This window comes from Alligator mississippiensis, chromosome 1 (genome assembly GCF_030867095.1).
Source record: "Alligator mississippiensis isolate rAllMis1 chromosome 1, rAllMis1, whole genome shotgun sequence".
NCBI lineage: Eukaryota > Metazoa > Chordata > Crocodylia > Alligatoridae > Alligator > Alligator mississippiensis.
The window spans coordinates 483436998-483452234 of NC_081824.1; the positions used below are offsets into that span (position 1 = coordinate 483436998).

The window sequence follows — 15237 nt, forward strand, 5'->3', positions numbered from 1 at the left end:
GCCCCAGGGGCCTGGCCCTCCCATCGGGACCAGGCAGGCCCTTCGAGGGGGTAGCACTGGCCAAGCCCCGACACCCCGGGCAGAGTGCCCTGCGTGGGAGCTGGGGCAGCACCGGCCCTGCCCCACGCGCTGAGCCGTGGCTGCGGTCACAGGCGGCGCTGGACGAGACGCGGGAGCTGTGCCGGGAGCACGCCTGGGTGGCCGAGGTGCACACCTTCGTGCAGGGCTGGAGCCCCACAGCACTGGAGGTTATGCGGGGCCAGCCGCCCAGCACCTACGCCGAGCACGTGGCCCAGCTCCGCGCCTGGGCCCGGCGCCTGCAGGACCTGCCGCCCGCCGTCGTCACCCGCAACCGCCTCTTCCTGGTGGACTGCAGCAGCCTGCAACAGGAGACCGGTGCGTGGCTGGGGGGGACCTGTGAGGCCTTGGTGGGGCACGTGGATGCTGTGGGGGTGGGGAGGGCAGCAGGGCCATGCTCCAGCCCTGACCCCGCGCCACCCCCGCCCCAGCACCCCTGCTGGCCTCCATCACCAACGAGCTCCAGGCGCTGGCGCTGCACGAGGCATCGCTGCGCAGCAAGGTCCTCATCACCGAGCTGAGCACCGTGCTGAAGCTCTACCGCAGCGTTGGCTCCGACATCCTCACCGTCGCCAAGTGCTCCCACAAGGTGCGGCCCCAGCCGGGGCATCGGGATGCCCCAAGGGGCAGGGGTGGGGGCAGCTCAGACACCCATCTGGCCAATAGAGAGGCATCAGCCCCCGTCGCTGACGAGCAGATGCCCCCGCAGCTGCAGCAGTACCAGGGCCAGATGGGCGAGCTGCAGGAGCGCGTGGAGTACGTGCGCAGCCTCAACGACGTGATCCGGCACTGCTTCCGCCCGCTCGCCCCGGACGAGGAGAACCAGGAGAACGCGGTGAGCGTGCGGAGCACCGCGGCAGGAAGCCCCCGTGCAGGGGCCACGGCACTGCCGGCGGGAGAGCGTGGAGGGGCACGGGCCTGGCCTCGGCCCCTGCAGCTTCCTGCAACGCTGCTCATAGACGAGGGACGTCCAGGGCTCACATCCAGTCCGGCCCCTGCTGAGGCAGGGTCAGCCCTGTGCAAATCAGCACAGACAAGCCCCGTGTCCGATCTGAGCAACACAACGCAGGCACCCCAGCACAGCCCCAGGCATCGCCCACCCCTGCCCACAGGCAGGCAGGGCGTCCTGCCGGTGCGTTGAACACATTCATAGATGCTGGAGAGACCCCAGCGCCCCCGCTACAAAGGAAAGTGTAACTTCCCCAGTCTGAACGGGGGAAATCCCTTCCTGCTCCTAGTGCAGCGTCGATCTGAGCCTGAGCGCAGGGGCAAGACCCTCGGGCCGGGACCCTGCTGGGTCGGTGCCAGCAGAAGCCCAGTCCCTGTCCCCAGCACCTCTGGGGGAGGCTTAAAACCCCCTGGCACCTGGAGCAGAAAGGGGGTGGGGGGCAACCGGTACAGCCCAGGAAACCTGCACAGCAGCGCACTGGTGTCGCTGCACTCGGATCGTCCCCAGCCAGTGCCCGTCCAGCCTCCCCTTGAGCCCCCTCCAGTGATGGAGAGCCCACCCCTTCCCTGCATCTCTTCCACGGCCTCCCTGCTCTGCTAGGGAAGACGTGTTTCCTGCTATCCGACTTTGCTGCAGCCGTCAGCCATGGCTCTGCGTCCTCCTCTCTGCAGCAAGAGCAAACAGGCGCTTCCCCTCTTCCTCTGGCAGCCCGTCAGGTCTTTGCAGGCGGCTGCCGTGTCCCCGCCTCAGCACCCTTTCCCCCAGCTGACAATAGGATCATAGACTTGTAGAAAATTCAGGCTGGAAGGGACCTGGGGAGGTCACATCTAGTCCAACCCCCTGCTCAAAGCAGGAGGTTGGACCAATGCCCAGCTCCTTCAGCCTCTCCTCGCAGGCCTGGCTTTCCAAGCCCTCGATCATTGTTGCTGCCTCTGGACCCTCTCACTCCTCTCGGCTTTTTAAAACGCGGAGCCCAGAACTGCACCCAGTATCCAGACGACGCTTAACCAGTGCTGAGCAGAGGCATCATCACTTCCCGTGTCTTGCACCTGGTGCCTCTATTGCTGCAGCCCAGACTGCACTGGCCTTTCGTGCGGCTGCATCCCGCTGCAGACTCCTGTTGAGTCTCTGCTCTACTGGACACCTGTGTCCTTTTCTGTAGAGCTGCTGTCCAACTGGGATCCCTCCGTTTGTTATTTGTCTTTTTGATTCTTCCCCCCGAGCTGCAGCACCCTTGCATTTGTCCTGCGCTGAACTTCGTCCTGCAGCCCCAGCCCAGCTTTCCAGTCTGTCGGGCTCCTGACGTGCGCTCGCATCCTCCAGTGTGTTCGCAGTCCTTCCTAGTTTAACGTCATCTACAAACTTGTTCAAGAAGCTCTTACGCCGGCGTCTAAGTCATTAGCAAACCTATTGAACAGCGCTGGGCCCAGGACGGAGCCCTGCGAGGCTCCACGCGAAGCCTCCTGCCGTTCTGACGTGGATCCACGTCCAGCCCCCGTTTCTCCAGCTTGTTTAGAAGGTCGTTGTTTCATTGCTGGGGGCTGGGAGGGACCTTAGAGATCATCGGGTCCAGCCCGCCTGCACCCGGGCAGGAGAGACTGCGGGGACCAGGTGACCCCAGCAAGGTGGGCATCAAGACGCTTTTTGAAGATCGCCAGGTGACTGCACCACTTCGGGGGGAGCCCGTTCCAAACCCTCGGCAGCCCCCGGCTTGTAAAGACATTTTTTGCTCATGTCTAGCCCGAAGCGATCTTCAATCAGCTTGTGCCCGTTATTTCTTATACTCCCCGGGTATCGGCTGCAACCAAATCCTCCGAGTCTCCTCTTCTCCAGGCTGAACAGCCCCAAGTCCCTCAGCCTCTCCTCGTGCATCTTGGTCTCCAGGCCTCTAACCATGCGCGCGGCCTCCTCGGGGCTCTCTCGGCTTCTCCACGTCCTTCCCGAAGCGCGGTGCCCTGAACTGGACGCAGATCTCCAGCTGCGGCCTCACCAAGGCCGAGTAAAGCGGGAGGGTGACATCAGATTTTCCCAATTTGACCATCGTGGGAGACCAGGTCGAAGGCCTTTTTGAAGTCTGAGTATATGACGTCAACCTCATTTCCTCTATCCAGGTGGCGAGTAACCCGATCAGAGAAGGAAATGAGGTTGGTCTGGCACGACCAGCCCAGAACAAAGCCATGTTGGCTATCCTTCATAATGCTGCCTTCAGTTAACCTGTGTGCGATGGTTTCTTTCATGATTTTCTCCAGGATTTTACCTGGGATTGAGGTCAAACTGATTGGCCTGTAGTTTCCTGGGTCCTCCCTTCTCCCTTTCTTAGAGGTAGGCACTGCATTGGCTTTTTTCCTGTCTTCTAGGACATCTCCTGAGCGCCACAAGTCTTCAAATAACTTTGCCATCAAGCGCATGATGACATTGGCCAGCTTTTGACGCTCTCAGGTGTAGTTCGTCTGGTTCAACCAATATTTAGCCTTTGTAGGCTATTTAGCCAACTGATATTTAGCCATATAGATATTTAGCCTTTGTAGGCGCTCCCCCAAAAGGTCTATGTCAACTATGGGAGGATGGTCACCCCCATCGTGGTCATCCTGTCTCCTGTCAAGTAGGCTAATGCCCTTGGACTGGTGACATACCAGCGGGAAGTATTCATTCAGGAGTTTGGTTTTGTCCTGGGTTTCGGTTAACAGCTGTCCCATTTCATTTAACAGGGGCCCTAGGCTTCCCTTGTTCCTTTTGCGACTTCCTACGTATCTAAAGAAGGACTTTTTGTTGTCCTTGATTCCAGTTGCCAATTTACGTTCGGTTAGTGCTTTCGCTGTCCTGATCTGCTCCCTACAGATGTGGGCAGCTGCTGAGTACTCCTCTTCGGTAGTTGTTCCTGACTTCGACCCCTTCCTTGTAGGCTTCTCACTTCAATTTCAGGAGGCCCATGACTTCCCTGTTGAGCCCAGGGGGTCCCCCAGCTCTTCTGCTGCCTTTCTTGTGAGAGGGAATAGACTTTCTTTGAGCTTTTAGGATTGCTTCCTTGAGGAACAACCACACTTCTTGTATTCCCTTCCTCACCCGACCGTGGTCCCGCAGGGCCTCGCCAACCAAGCTCCCGAGTTTGTGGAAATCAGCTTTCCTAAAATCAGGGATTTCTACCCTACTGGCTGATTTCCCTGGCTTGCGGTGGACGGAGAAAGCGATCATCTCTTGGTGGCTGTCGCCCAGTTTCCCTTCAATCCGCGGGTTGCTCGCTAGATCGTCCCCTTTGGCCAGAACCAAGTCTAGGAGCACCTTGCCCCAGTCGGCCCGCAGGCTCGACAAGAGCGAGGAAGCTTTGCGAGCGATCGGATCTAGCTGAGCGCTCATCCCACGAGATGTCTGGGTAGTTGAAGTCACCCACGATGACCGTGCTTTGCGAGCGTGCAACCTCTGCCAGTTCGCCAGAGGATGCCTGGTCGAGCCGCTCCTCGTGGTTCGGAGGCCTGTAGTAAACTCCTACAATCGAGTCCCCTTCCCCGTGCTCTCCCTGTATCTTGACCCAGAGGGTCTCACGTTGCCCTTCTTGGCATCTGGTGTCTGCCTCCAGGGAAGCGTAATGTTCCTGTACCCAGACAGCAACACCCTTCTTCCCAATACGATCCCTCCTGTACAGGGTGCCCGTGGTCCAGCCATAGGTGGAGTCCCACCAGGTCTCCGAGATCCTTATAAGACCGTATTGCTTGTTGGTTAGTCTGAGGGCTAGTTCCTCCGGCTGGTTTCCCACGCTTCTGGCGTTATTGCACAGGCAATGAAGCCTGCCGCCGGAGGCCCTAGCCGTCTGGTGAGCGGTGGCATAACGTGTCCGTCGGCTGGTGTCGGAGGAGCTTCCTGTTGCACCCTGAGATGCTGGTTGCGAGGTACCCATTTCTCGGGCTTGCGCTGGTGATCTCAGTTCAAAGCCCTGTCCAGGAGGTCCGTCATTCTGGCCGAGCAAAGCTTCTTCCCCTTTGACGTGAGGTGGATGCCGTCTCTTCCCAAAAGGCCGCGGGTTGCGTGGGACCTTGTCAAGCGCCTTGCTGAAGTGCAGATACACGATAGCCACAGACTTCCCTTCCTCCACCCAAGTAGCTGCTTTGTCAGAGAAGGAGGTCGAGTGTGTTTGACGTGACTTGAGTACAGTAAGTCTGTGCTGGCTGCTTGTGATCAGCCTTTCCTCCTGCAGAAGCGTGCACGTGGCAAATGGCTTTGGTTCGGGCATGCTCCGATAACTTCCCAGGTACTGCAGCGAGGCTACCCAGCCTGTCGTCCCCGGGTCCTTCTTGCCTTTTTTTAAAGGGGGGCACTACACTGGCCCTTCCCCGGTCCTCTGGTGCCTGGCCCGTCTCCCACCACCTCATGAAGATCACTGCCAAGGGCTCCGAGGTCTCTGCCCGTTCCTGCAGGGCCCTGGGATGAAGCTCATCCGGCCCTGGTGACTGGATTCATTCATCCTCTTCAAAAGCTCTCTGTCTCGGTTTTTAGCCCCTCCCTCAGCTTGTCCCCTTGGCTATCCAGATAATCGTTAGTAGGTTTCTGTTTAATTTTTTTTTTTTTTGTGAGGGCTGAGGCAAAGTAGCTGTTGAGTAGATCTGCTTTCCTGGCATCTTGTGCTAGGAGTCCCCGGGCTCGTTAACGCAGGACCCGCAGCTGCCTTGGTCCTTTTCTGGCCGGCTTCCTTAGACAGCCTCTGCTTGTTGTCCTTGATCTCCCTCGCCGGTGCAGCCCGGTCTCTATCTTTGCCGCCCTGGTTTTGTCTCTGCAGGTTCTGGCTATTTCCTGGCACGCGTCTTGGTGACCTGCCCCTTCTTCCACTGCCTGCGTGCTTTCCTTTTGCAGCCAAGGCATCCTAGAAGCTCCTGGTGCAGCCACATCGGTCTCCCGCCATCCTTCTTCAGCCTCCATCGTGTCGGGGACAGTTTTCTGGTGGGCTTCCAATACCGTGCCCCTTAGAAACTGCATCCTCCGGGTGCCTTTACCCTTCAAACTATCCTCCCGTGACACCATACCTATTCGCTCTTTGAGGCCGATGAAATCTGCCTTTTTTGAAGCCCAGCGTCCTAATCTTGCTGACCTCAAGCTTTCCCTGTCTCCCGATCTGGAATTGTAGCGTATCGCGATCGCTTCCTCCCCGTTACTCATCACCTTCACGTCCCCTGCCAGTTCCCTGCCGTCGGTCAGGACAGGAATCAGGTAAAAGATCGCTTAGCTCTGCCTTCTGGAATAGGAAGTTGCCCACACAAGGCGTGATGTCTTATGTCTGGCTGCACGGTCCTTCCAGCAGATGCCCAGAAAATTGGAGTCTCTCCTCATCAGTACCGTCCCGTAGCTTTCGGACAGATTCGTCACCTGCTTGAAGAGCGCCTCGTTCACCTCCTCTTCCTGATCAGGCGTCCTATAATAAATCCCTGCCATAATATTGTCTTTCACCTTCACCCATTCTGCTTTACCATCTTCTTCCTCCTGAAGCCGGGAAAAAGTGTGTTTGACATACAAGGCAACACCCCCACCTCTTCTCGCACCCCAGTCCTTCCTCGACGCTCACATCGTAGGCCTTAGAGCTGCCCCACCACGTCTCGGTGATCATAGGTCTCTTCCCAAGCTGCAGCCTCCAGCTCATCTTGTTTATTCCCCCACTTCTTGCATTTGTGTACATGCATCAGACATATTTTGCATGTTGACCTCCTCACTTGCCTTTTGCACCACTTGTTGCAGTCCTGTAGCTCTCTGGCCCTTTCCCAGAGTCGAGTTGCCTCTTGGCATCCTTTCACCTCTGCAGTCTGTTGCCGGAGGGTTTTGATTATGGTCCCCCATGGAGCCCAGTTTAAAGCCCTCCTCACTAGCTTGGCCACGCACCAGCTTCCCCCTAGCGACGTGGCCTCGACCCTCGGGGAGGTGCCCGCGCATGCACACGGCTGTGCCCGTCCCTGGAGACCCCCTCACACTGACCCCGCCGCCTGCGCCCCTGCCCTGTACCTGCAGCTCCTGGACACGTGGGAGGCCTTCGTCTTCCAGCAGCAGGAGGCCTCGGACTTCATCACCTTGCGGCGCCTCAGCATCGTGGACGAGCTGGAGGAGTCGCTGCAGCGGGCGCGGCAGGAGCTGCACGACCTGCTGGCCGCGGCCACCACGGGCCGGTTCCAGGACCCCGCGTCGAACGCCCATGCCGCCGAGCAGGACCTGCGCGCCCTGCTCCTGCGCTTCCAGGCCACGGCCGCCCGCCTGGATGAGCTCTGCCACTCCCAGAAGACCCTCACAGGCACGGCCGTCCCTGCCCCGCCGGGTCCGGGGCCCCCAGCCTTGCACCACCCCGCAGACCCTGGGCTGTGCATCCCGGCTACAGCCACCCCCAGGCTACCAGGGGCTGCCCCGGCACAGGGCAGGGCTCCCAAATGAGTGCCTGCCTGCCCCCGCAGGGGACTGCATGGACCAGGCTTTCGTGGCCACGGGCCAGGACCTGATCGAGGCCCACGAGCGCCTCTGGAGACTGTTCCGCACCGTCACCGAGCAGCTCGTCGAGTGGCGCTGCCTCGCCTTCGCCAAGGTGCCTTGCCCCCTGTCCCCATCTATGGCAGGGGTCCCGTCCCGGGGTGCCTCTAGCCCCAGGCCAGCCCCCCAAGACACCCTACCTTGGAGGTCTGTAAGAGAAGACTGGACAAACACCTGGCTGGGGTCATCTGACCCACCCAGGGCAGGGGGTCGGGCTCGATGATCTGCTGGAGGTCCCTTCCGACCCCCCATATCTATGATATGTCCCCGCAGTTCAGCGCGGGCCTGGCACTGGAGCGCGCGGCGGAGTGGCAGAGGGAGGCGTCCCGCCTGGAGGAGCGCCTGCCAGACGCGCACCCCGTGCTGCAGGCGTGCACGCGGGCCATTGGCGCCTTCCAGCAGGTGCTGCCCCTGCTGCAGGCGCTGGGCAGCCCCCTCCTGACGGCTGCCTGCTGGAGGGAGATCTTCGCGGGTGAGTCCCCCGGACCGCCGCGGCCACGCTGCTGTGCAGGGAGGAGCCCGGGACCGGGGTCACTTGGCAGCTGGGCTCATTCTGGCCGCGATGGGCAGGCGAGGCAGCCAGGTTGCCCCGGGGCTCGTCTGCATCGGGCTGTTGCAAGCGGCCTCCACCGCTGACCCCGGCGCTCCCCACAGCGATGGGCGTGAAGTGCCCGGCCATCGCGCAGCTCACGCTGGGACAGCTGCTCTCCTACCCACTGCTGGAGCACCGTGACACCATCTTCAAGGTCAGCCGGAGGGGGTGCCGGGCCCGGGGGTCCCGGTGCAGGCGGGCGGCAGCTCACCGCCGCACCCGTCCCGGCGTGCCATAGGTGTGGTCGAATGAGCAGGGGCGCTGGCACACGACGGACACGCTGCGCCGGCTGCAGAAGACCTGGGCCGAGAAGCAGCTGCGCGTGGTCAACTTCATCCTGCACGTGCCCTACCAGGCGCCCGAGCATGCCCACCGCCCCCGGGAGCCCGCCCGCGTGGAGCACGTCCCCAAGGATAGTGGCACCTTCGTGCTGTCTGGTGAGCAGGGCCAACCGGGGGCGGGAGGGAGATGGCAAGAGCTGGCTGGGGCAGGACTCTTGTCCTTGGCCTGGGGGCAGAGGGGCTTTCCTGCCTGCCAGGGGCGGGCTGGCCGAGGTCGGCGCCGGGGGCTGCCGGCCTCACCTCGTCCCTGCCCGGGCCCAGACACGACGGAGCTCAGAGCCCTGGCAGAGAAGAGCCTGCTCAGGCTGCAGAGCATCGTCCTCTCGCCTCACGCCACTGACGTCCGTGACGAGGCCGAGACCTTGGCCACCACCCTGCAGACCTTCGGTGAGAGCCGCGGGGCTGGGGTGGGCAGACGTACGGCTGTGACCCCCCGAGGCTCCATCGTGGATCTGGGTCCCCGGTGACACCCCCACCCTCCCCTCCCGCAGCGGCAGTGCTGGACGCCTGGGTCAGCTTCCAGCAGAAGTGGGTCTTCCTCAACATCGTGCTGTACGAGATGGACATCAGCTTGCCCAGCAGCGAGACGGTGAGCGCTGCCCATGCCTGCCCCTCCGCGGCCCCCGCAGCCCCCGCGGCGCTGACGCCCCCGTCCCGCCCCAGGAGGGCCTGTTCAAGCGCCAGGACGCCTGGTTCCGGGAGCTGATGCAGGCCACGTGCGAGGACCCGCTGGCACTGTCGTGCGTGGTGCCCCCGCTGGGCAGCCGGCGCCTGAGCCAGCTGGCGGGGCCGGCGTTGCAGGTGGCGCTGAGCGCGGGCGCCCGGGACCTGCAGGCCGTGGTGCAGGCGCTGGACTACGTGCTGGAGGCCACGCGCATGGGCTGCCCGCGCCTCTTCTTCCTGAGCAGCGCTGAGGTGGTGGCCATGCTGGCCTCGCCTGCCGAGCCGCCCGCCGCCACCGCCTGGGCTCGGCGCTGCTTCCCCGGCCTGCACGGCCTGCTCTTCCGCCCGCCCGCCCGCGCCGCGCCCCCGCCTGCACCCGCGCCCCCGCCCGAGGCCGCCGGCTTGGTGGGCGCCTGTGGAGAGACGGTGCTGCTGCGGCCCCCGCTGCCCCTGCAGGGCCAGAAGCCGGCGCAGTGGCTGCAGGCGCTGGAGCGCGGCATGAAGGCGGCGCTGTTCCAGCTGCTGCAGGGGTGCGTGGTTCAGCGCCTGGCGCTGCGCGCACAGCTGGACGTGCCCTTCGAGCAGCTCCCGGGCCCCACGCAGCTTCCGCTGCACCTGCTGGCCGAGCACTGGGGGCGGCTGGCGGGCTCCTTCCCCGCGCAGTGCGTGCTGCTGGCCGAGGAGGCCGCGTGGCGCGCCGACGTGGAGGACCGCCTGCTGGGCCCCGGCCCCCGCGCCCGCCCCAGCCTCGAGCTGAAGCTGCGGCTGAAGCTGGAGGCGCTGGCGCACTACGCCCGCTCTGCCCGCGCCAGCCAGGCCCGGCGGTCCGGGGGCGCCCAGCTCTGCGCTGTGCTGGGGGCACTGCTCACGGCCGCCACGCACCACCGCGACGTGCTGGCACGGCTGCTGGAGCGCCGGGCCGCTTCGCCTGCCGCGTTCGAGTGGGCACAGCTGCTCAAGTACCGTGTGGCCCTACCGCCGGCGCAGGCCCCGGGGCCAGCCTGGGCAGGCGAAGCACCAGGCTGCTGGGCCGAGGTCCTGGACCAGCGCCTGCACTACGACTACGAGTACGTGGGGCCCGCAGCCCGACCCGTGGGGGGCCCGCAGCTGGAGCGCAGCTTCCTGGGGCTGCTGCTGGCCCTGGATGAGTTTCGCTGCGCGGCCGTGCTGGGCCGCAGGGCCACGGGGCGCACCGAGACCGTGCGGGGCCTGGCCCGGGCCCTGGGCCGCCAGCTCGTCACGCTGCCCTGCTCCCGCCAGCTGGGGCTGGACTGCCTGCGTCGCTTCGTGAGCGGGGCCGTGCAGGCGGGCGCCTGGCTGCTGCTGGAGGAGCTGGACCAGCTGGCGCCTGGCGTGCTGGCGGGCTTCGGCCAGCTGACCGCCGACCTGCAGGCCCTGTGCCTGGCGCTGCGCGAGGGGCCGTGCTCGGTTGAGGAGGATGAGGACCTGGAGGAAGAGGCGGAGGAGGAGAAGGGCACCAGTCCCGGGGACGCGCCGGAGGCGCCGGCCCTGCCCGAGCTGGGTGTAGACGAAGCGCAACCCTTCCAGCCTTGCATCCTGGGCCACATCCTCTTCGGTGACCGCCTGCTGCGGGTGCGCGAGACCTTCGGATGCCTGGCCACGCTGCGGCAAGTGCCCACAACCATGCGCCTGGCGCTGCGCCCCGTGGCCCTGCTGCCCCCTGACACGCAGGCCGTGGCCGAGCTGGCCCTGCTGGCCGCTGGCTTCCGCGAAGCCTCGCGCTTGGCCCACAAGCTTGCCACCTTCTTCCGGCTGGAGGGGGAGCTGGGCCCGGGCCCTGGCCCCGGCCGCCTGGCCCTGCTCAAGGGCGTGGTGGAGACGGCCACCGGCATCCTGCACCCGCCCGTGCCGCCCAGCACCAGCTGCGCTCAGCTGTCCGCCCTGGCCGGGCTGTCCGAGGAGCCGGCGCTGGTGCGGGCGCTGTGCCTCTCGCCGCTGCTGGCCGGCCCGGAGGGCCCCCGGCTGGCACAGCTGCGGGAGCTGCTGCGCAGCGTGTTCCCAATCGCCGGCTCCACGCTGCCCGAGTGCCAGGCGCCGAGCCCGGTGATGCGCGCGGTGCTGGCTGAGCTGCAGGTGGACGGGCTGCACGCCGACCTGGACCTGGCCGGCGCCGTGGCCCAGCTCCACCAGGCCCTGCAGGGCTCAGCGAGCGTGCTGCTGGTGGGACCCGTGGGCAGCGGCAAGACCACGGCCTGGCGTACCCTGGCCAAGGCGCTGAGCCGGCTGGCCACCAGCGAAGCCCTGGAGGCGCCGTCGGGGGACAGCCGGCCGCGCGGCAGGGAGGACGTGGCCCTGCTGCCTGTCAGTGCCACGTGCCTCTGCCCCAATGCCCTCAGCGCCCCCGAGTTCCTGGGCAGCATGGACGGCAGCGTCTGGACCGACGGCATCTTCTCCCGCCTGATGCAGAGAGCGGTGGCCTCGGGGCCGGCCCCCAGCTCCCAGCAGTGGTTGGTGCTGGACGGGGCCGCCAGCCCCGAGTGGCTGGAGCCCATTGCAACGCTGCTGGGGCCGGAGCCCGCCCTCGTGCTGCCAAGCGGCCGGCGGATCCAGGCCCCCGAGGGCGTGAAGCTGCTGCTGGAGCTGCCCGACGCTTCCAGCCTGTCGCCGGCCATGTCCACACGCTGCACCCTGCTGCACGTGGGGGGCGTGGGGCTGTGGCAGGCCCTGCTGGCCGCGGCCCTGGCCTCCTGCTCCCCGGCGCGCGGCCTGGACCCGGAGGACCTGGCTTTGCTGCGCGGCCTGGCCGAGGGGCTCTTCCCGCCCACGCTCGCCTTCCTGCAGCAGCACTGCAGCTCTGTGCTGCAGAGCCATGCCCAGCCCTGCCGCCCCACCGCCTGGGGCGTCCCCGAGACTGCCGCTTTCGCCCGCATCCTGCAAGCCCAGCTGGACCGGCACCTGCCGCCTGAGCAGTCCACGGGCCAGGCACCCAGCATGGACGAGGTGACAGGTGAGGCTGGGGCCCCTGCTCCCAGGGGTCGGGGCTGGCGGGGTCCCCCCGGGGGGTGCGGAGGTCCACGGGGAAGGGCACGGCCAGACGCTCCTGCAACCAGCTCCTTGCTTTACAGGCCGCAAGGACAGCTCCCCCACACTGGCACCATCCTCCTCCTCCTCCTTGAGCCAGCACCTGGACCAGCTTGTAGCCACCCAACGCCACCAGCTGCTCCTCAGCATCTTCGTGTTTGCCTACATCTGGGGCTTCGGCGGCCACCTGCACCCCAGGTACTGGCCAGTTCGATGTGTACGGGACGCCCCTCTGCCAGCCTGCCCTGCCCTGGGAAGCGGGGTGGAAGCCCGGGTCCCGTTCCAGCATGGGGATGGGGGTAGGGCCTGGGGGGTTAAAGCAGGGGGGTCTGGGAGCCAGCATCACAGGAGCGTGGGGCTGGGAGGGACCTCGTGGGGTCACATTTAGTCCAGTCCCTGCTGGAGGAAGGACCGGCCCTGGCTGAACCATCCCAGCCACGCAGCTGTCCAGGATGGAGATGCCCTGGCTCCTCTAGGTACCTGTTCCAATCCAGACCTCCCTCAGGGTGGGGACGCAACCCTGTCCCCCGTGGCCGCAGAGAAAAGCCCTTCTCCAGCCCCTCTGTCATTGCCCTATAGGTATTTGAAGACTTGTTGAATCTCCCCTTGGTCTCTTCTCTCCTCCAGACTCAGTCACCCCAGTTTTTTCCAGCCAGTCCTACCTCCGAGGCCCTTGATCGTGTTTGTTGCCCTGCACTGGGCTCTGCCCGAGTCCCTCTGGAGTGTCCACAACTCCACCCAACTTGGTCATGTGCACATCTGCTCAGCAAGCACTCGATCCCCTTTGCACCAGAATCCTAGAAAATGAAGAGTTGGAGGTCACATCTAGTGCAACCCCCTGCTCAAAGCAGGACCAGCCCCAACTACATCACCCCAGCCAGGGCTTTGTCTACCCGGGGCTTCAAAACCTCCAAGGTTGGAGACTCCACCGTCTCTCTGGGGAGCCTGTTCCAGTGCTTTACTACCTTCCTCAGGAGAAAGTTTTTCCTAATATCTAACCTCAACTTCCCTTGCTGCAACTGGAGCCCATTGCTCCTTGTCCTGCCATCTGCCCCCACTGAGAGCAGCCCAGCTCCATCCTCTTTGCAGCCCCCCTGCAGGGAGGTGAAGGCTGCAATTAAACCCCCTCTCTTCTCCAGACTAAATAAGCCCGGTTCCCTCAGCCTCTCCTCACCTGTCCTGTCCCCCAGCTGTTTTCATTGCCCTCTGCTGTACTCTCCAACATGTCCACATCCTTTCTGTAGTGGGGGGCCCGAACCTGAACACCAGACTCCAGATGTGGCCTCCCCAGTGCTGAATAGAGGGAAGAATCACTGCCCTCCATCTGCTGGCAATGCTCCTGCCAATGCAGCCCAGGATGCCGGTAGCCTTCTTGGCACCAAGGGCACACTGCTGGCTCCTGTTCAGCTTCTTGTCCCCTGTCACCCCAGGTCCTTTTCTGCAGAGCTGCTGCCCAGCCTGCACTGGTGCATGGGATTGCTTCGTCCTAAGCGCAGGACTTTGCACTTGTCCTTGTTGAACCTCATGAGATTTCTTTTGGCCCAATCCTCCCATTTGTCTAGGTCTCTGTGAATCCTAGCCCTACCCCCAGCATATCTACTGCTCCCCTCAGCTTGGTGTCATCTGCAAACTTGCTGAGGGTGCGCTGTATGCCATCTTCCAGATCGTTAATGAAGACATTGAACAAAACCAGTCCCAGGACCGACCCCTGGGGCACTCCACTTGATGCTGGCTGCCAGCTAGACATTGAGCTATTGATTATTACCTGTTGAGCCCAACGATCCAGCAAGTTTTCTATCCACCTTAATGTCCATTCATCCAGCCCGTACTTCCTCAGCTTGCCTGCAAGAATGCTGTGGGAGACTGTACCAAACGCCGTGCTAAGCTCAAGGTACACCACTTCCACTGGCCTCCCCGCATCCACAGAGCCAGTCACCTCGTCATAGAAGGCAATCAGGTTAATCAGGCATGACTTGCCCCGGTGCATCCATGCTGACTGTCCCTAATCACCTTCTTCTCCTCCCAGTGCTTACAAGTGGATTCTTTGAGGATCTGCTCCAGGATTTTTCCAGGGACTGAGGCGAGGCTGGCTGGTCTGGAGTTCCCTGGATCCTCCTGTTTTTCCCGTTCTTAAATATGGGCACGATGTTTGCCCTTTTCCAGTCATTCAGGGCATACCCTGATCACCATGATTTTTCATAGATGATGGCCAGCGGCTCTTCAATCACACCAGCCAACTCCCTCAGCGCCCTCGGGTGCATCCTGTCCGGCCCCATGGACTTGTACACATCCAGCTTCTCTTAAGTCATCCCTAACCTGTTTTCTCACCACTGAGGGCGGCTCACCTCCTCCCCAAACTGGGCTGCCCGGTGCAGTCGTCTGGGAGCTGCCCTTGCCTGTGGAGACCAAGGTGAAAACGGCACTGAGCACTTCAGCCTTTTCCTCCTCGTGCCACCACGTTGCCTCCCACGCTTCCCCTGACCTGCCGCTTGTGGCTGACATACTTGTAGAAACTCTTGTTGCACTTTACCCTTCATCCCGCTCACGAAGATGTGCTGGACCAGCACAGGCCCCCGGACACCGTCTCCCAACTGGATGCTGACCCGTTGAGGACCGCTCCCTGAGCGTGGACATCCAACCAGCTACGTACCCACCTCACAGCACTGGCGTCTGGCCTGTGCTTCCTCAGTTTGTCAGGGGGAACGGCATGGGAGACTGTGTCAAAATCCTTGCGAAAGTCAAGGGCTGTCACACCCATTGGTCCCCGCTCCATCCGCAGAGCCTGTCACCCGGTCATAGAGGGCAATCGGGAGACTTGTCCTGGTGAATCCCCGCCGGCTGTTCCCGATCACCTCCTTCTCCTCCGGGTGCTTCACAATAAGCTCCTTAGGACCTGCTCTGTGACCGGGTATCGAGGTCAGGCTCTCTGGGCTGTAGTCCCCGACACCCTCCTCCTTCCCTTTCTTGAAGATGGGCACCGTGTTGGCCCTTTTCCAGTCATCCAGGTCCTCGCTTGAGCTCCACAAGTTTTCAGAGAAGGCAGCCAGCGGTTCTGAAATGTCCTCGACATGCTCCTTCAG

General features: G+C 63.2%; 1 protein-coding gene across 7 annotated transcripts in view; it reads left to right on the top strand.

The window, feature by feature from the left end:
- Positions 1 to 15237, top strand: part of DNHD1 (dynein heavy chain domain 1) — a 35158-nt gene that overhangs the window by 2763 nt on the left and 17158 nt on the right. For 6 of the 7 annotated variants that reach the window (XM_059723653.1, XM_059723613.1, XM_059723619.1 and 3 more), the window contains 11 exons: positions 153 to 396; positions 510 to 913; positions 7013 to 7289; positions 7447 to 7574; positions 7793 to 7991; positions 8174 to 8265; positions 8350 to 8548; positions 8714 to 8839; positions 8944 to 9041; positions 9116 to 12083; positions 12202 to 12355. In XM_059723653.1, coding sequence (XP_059579636.1) covers positions 153 to 396; positions 510 to 913; positions 7013 to 7289; positions 7447 to 7574; positions 7793 to 7991; positions 8174 to 8265; positions 8350 to 8548; positions 8714 to 8839; positions 8944 to 9041; positions 9116 to 12083; positions 12202 to 12355 — 4889 coding nt within the window. The remainder of the gene's footprint in view (positions 1 to 152; positions 397 to 509; positions 914 to 7012; positions 7290 to 7446; positions 7575 to 7792; positions 7992 to 8173; positions 8266 to 8349; positions 8549 to 8713; positions 8840 to 8943; positions 9042 to 9115; positions 12084 to 12201; positions 12356 to 15237) is intronic. The other variant, XM_059723630.1, reaches the window with a different exon arrangement.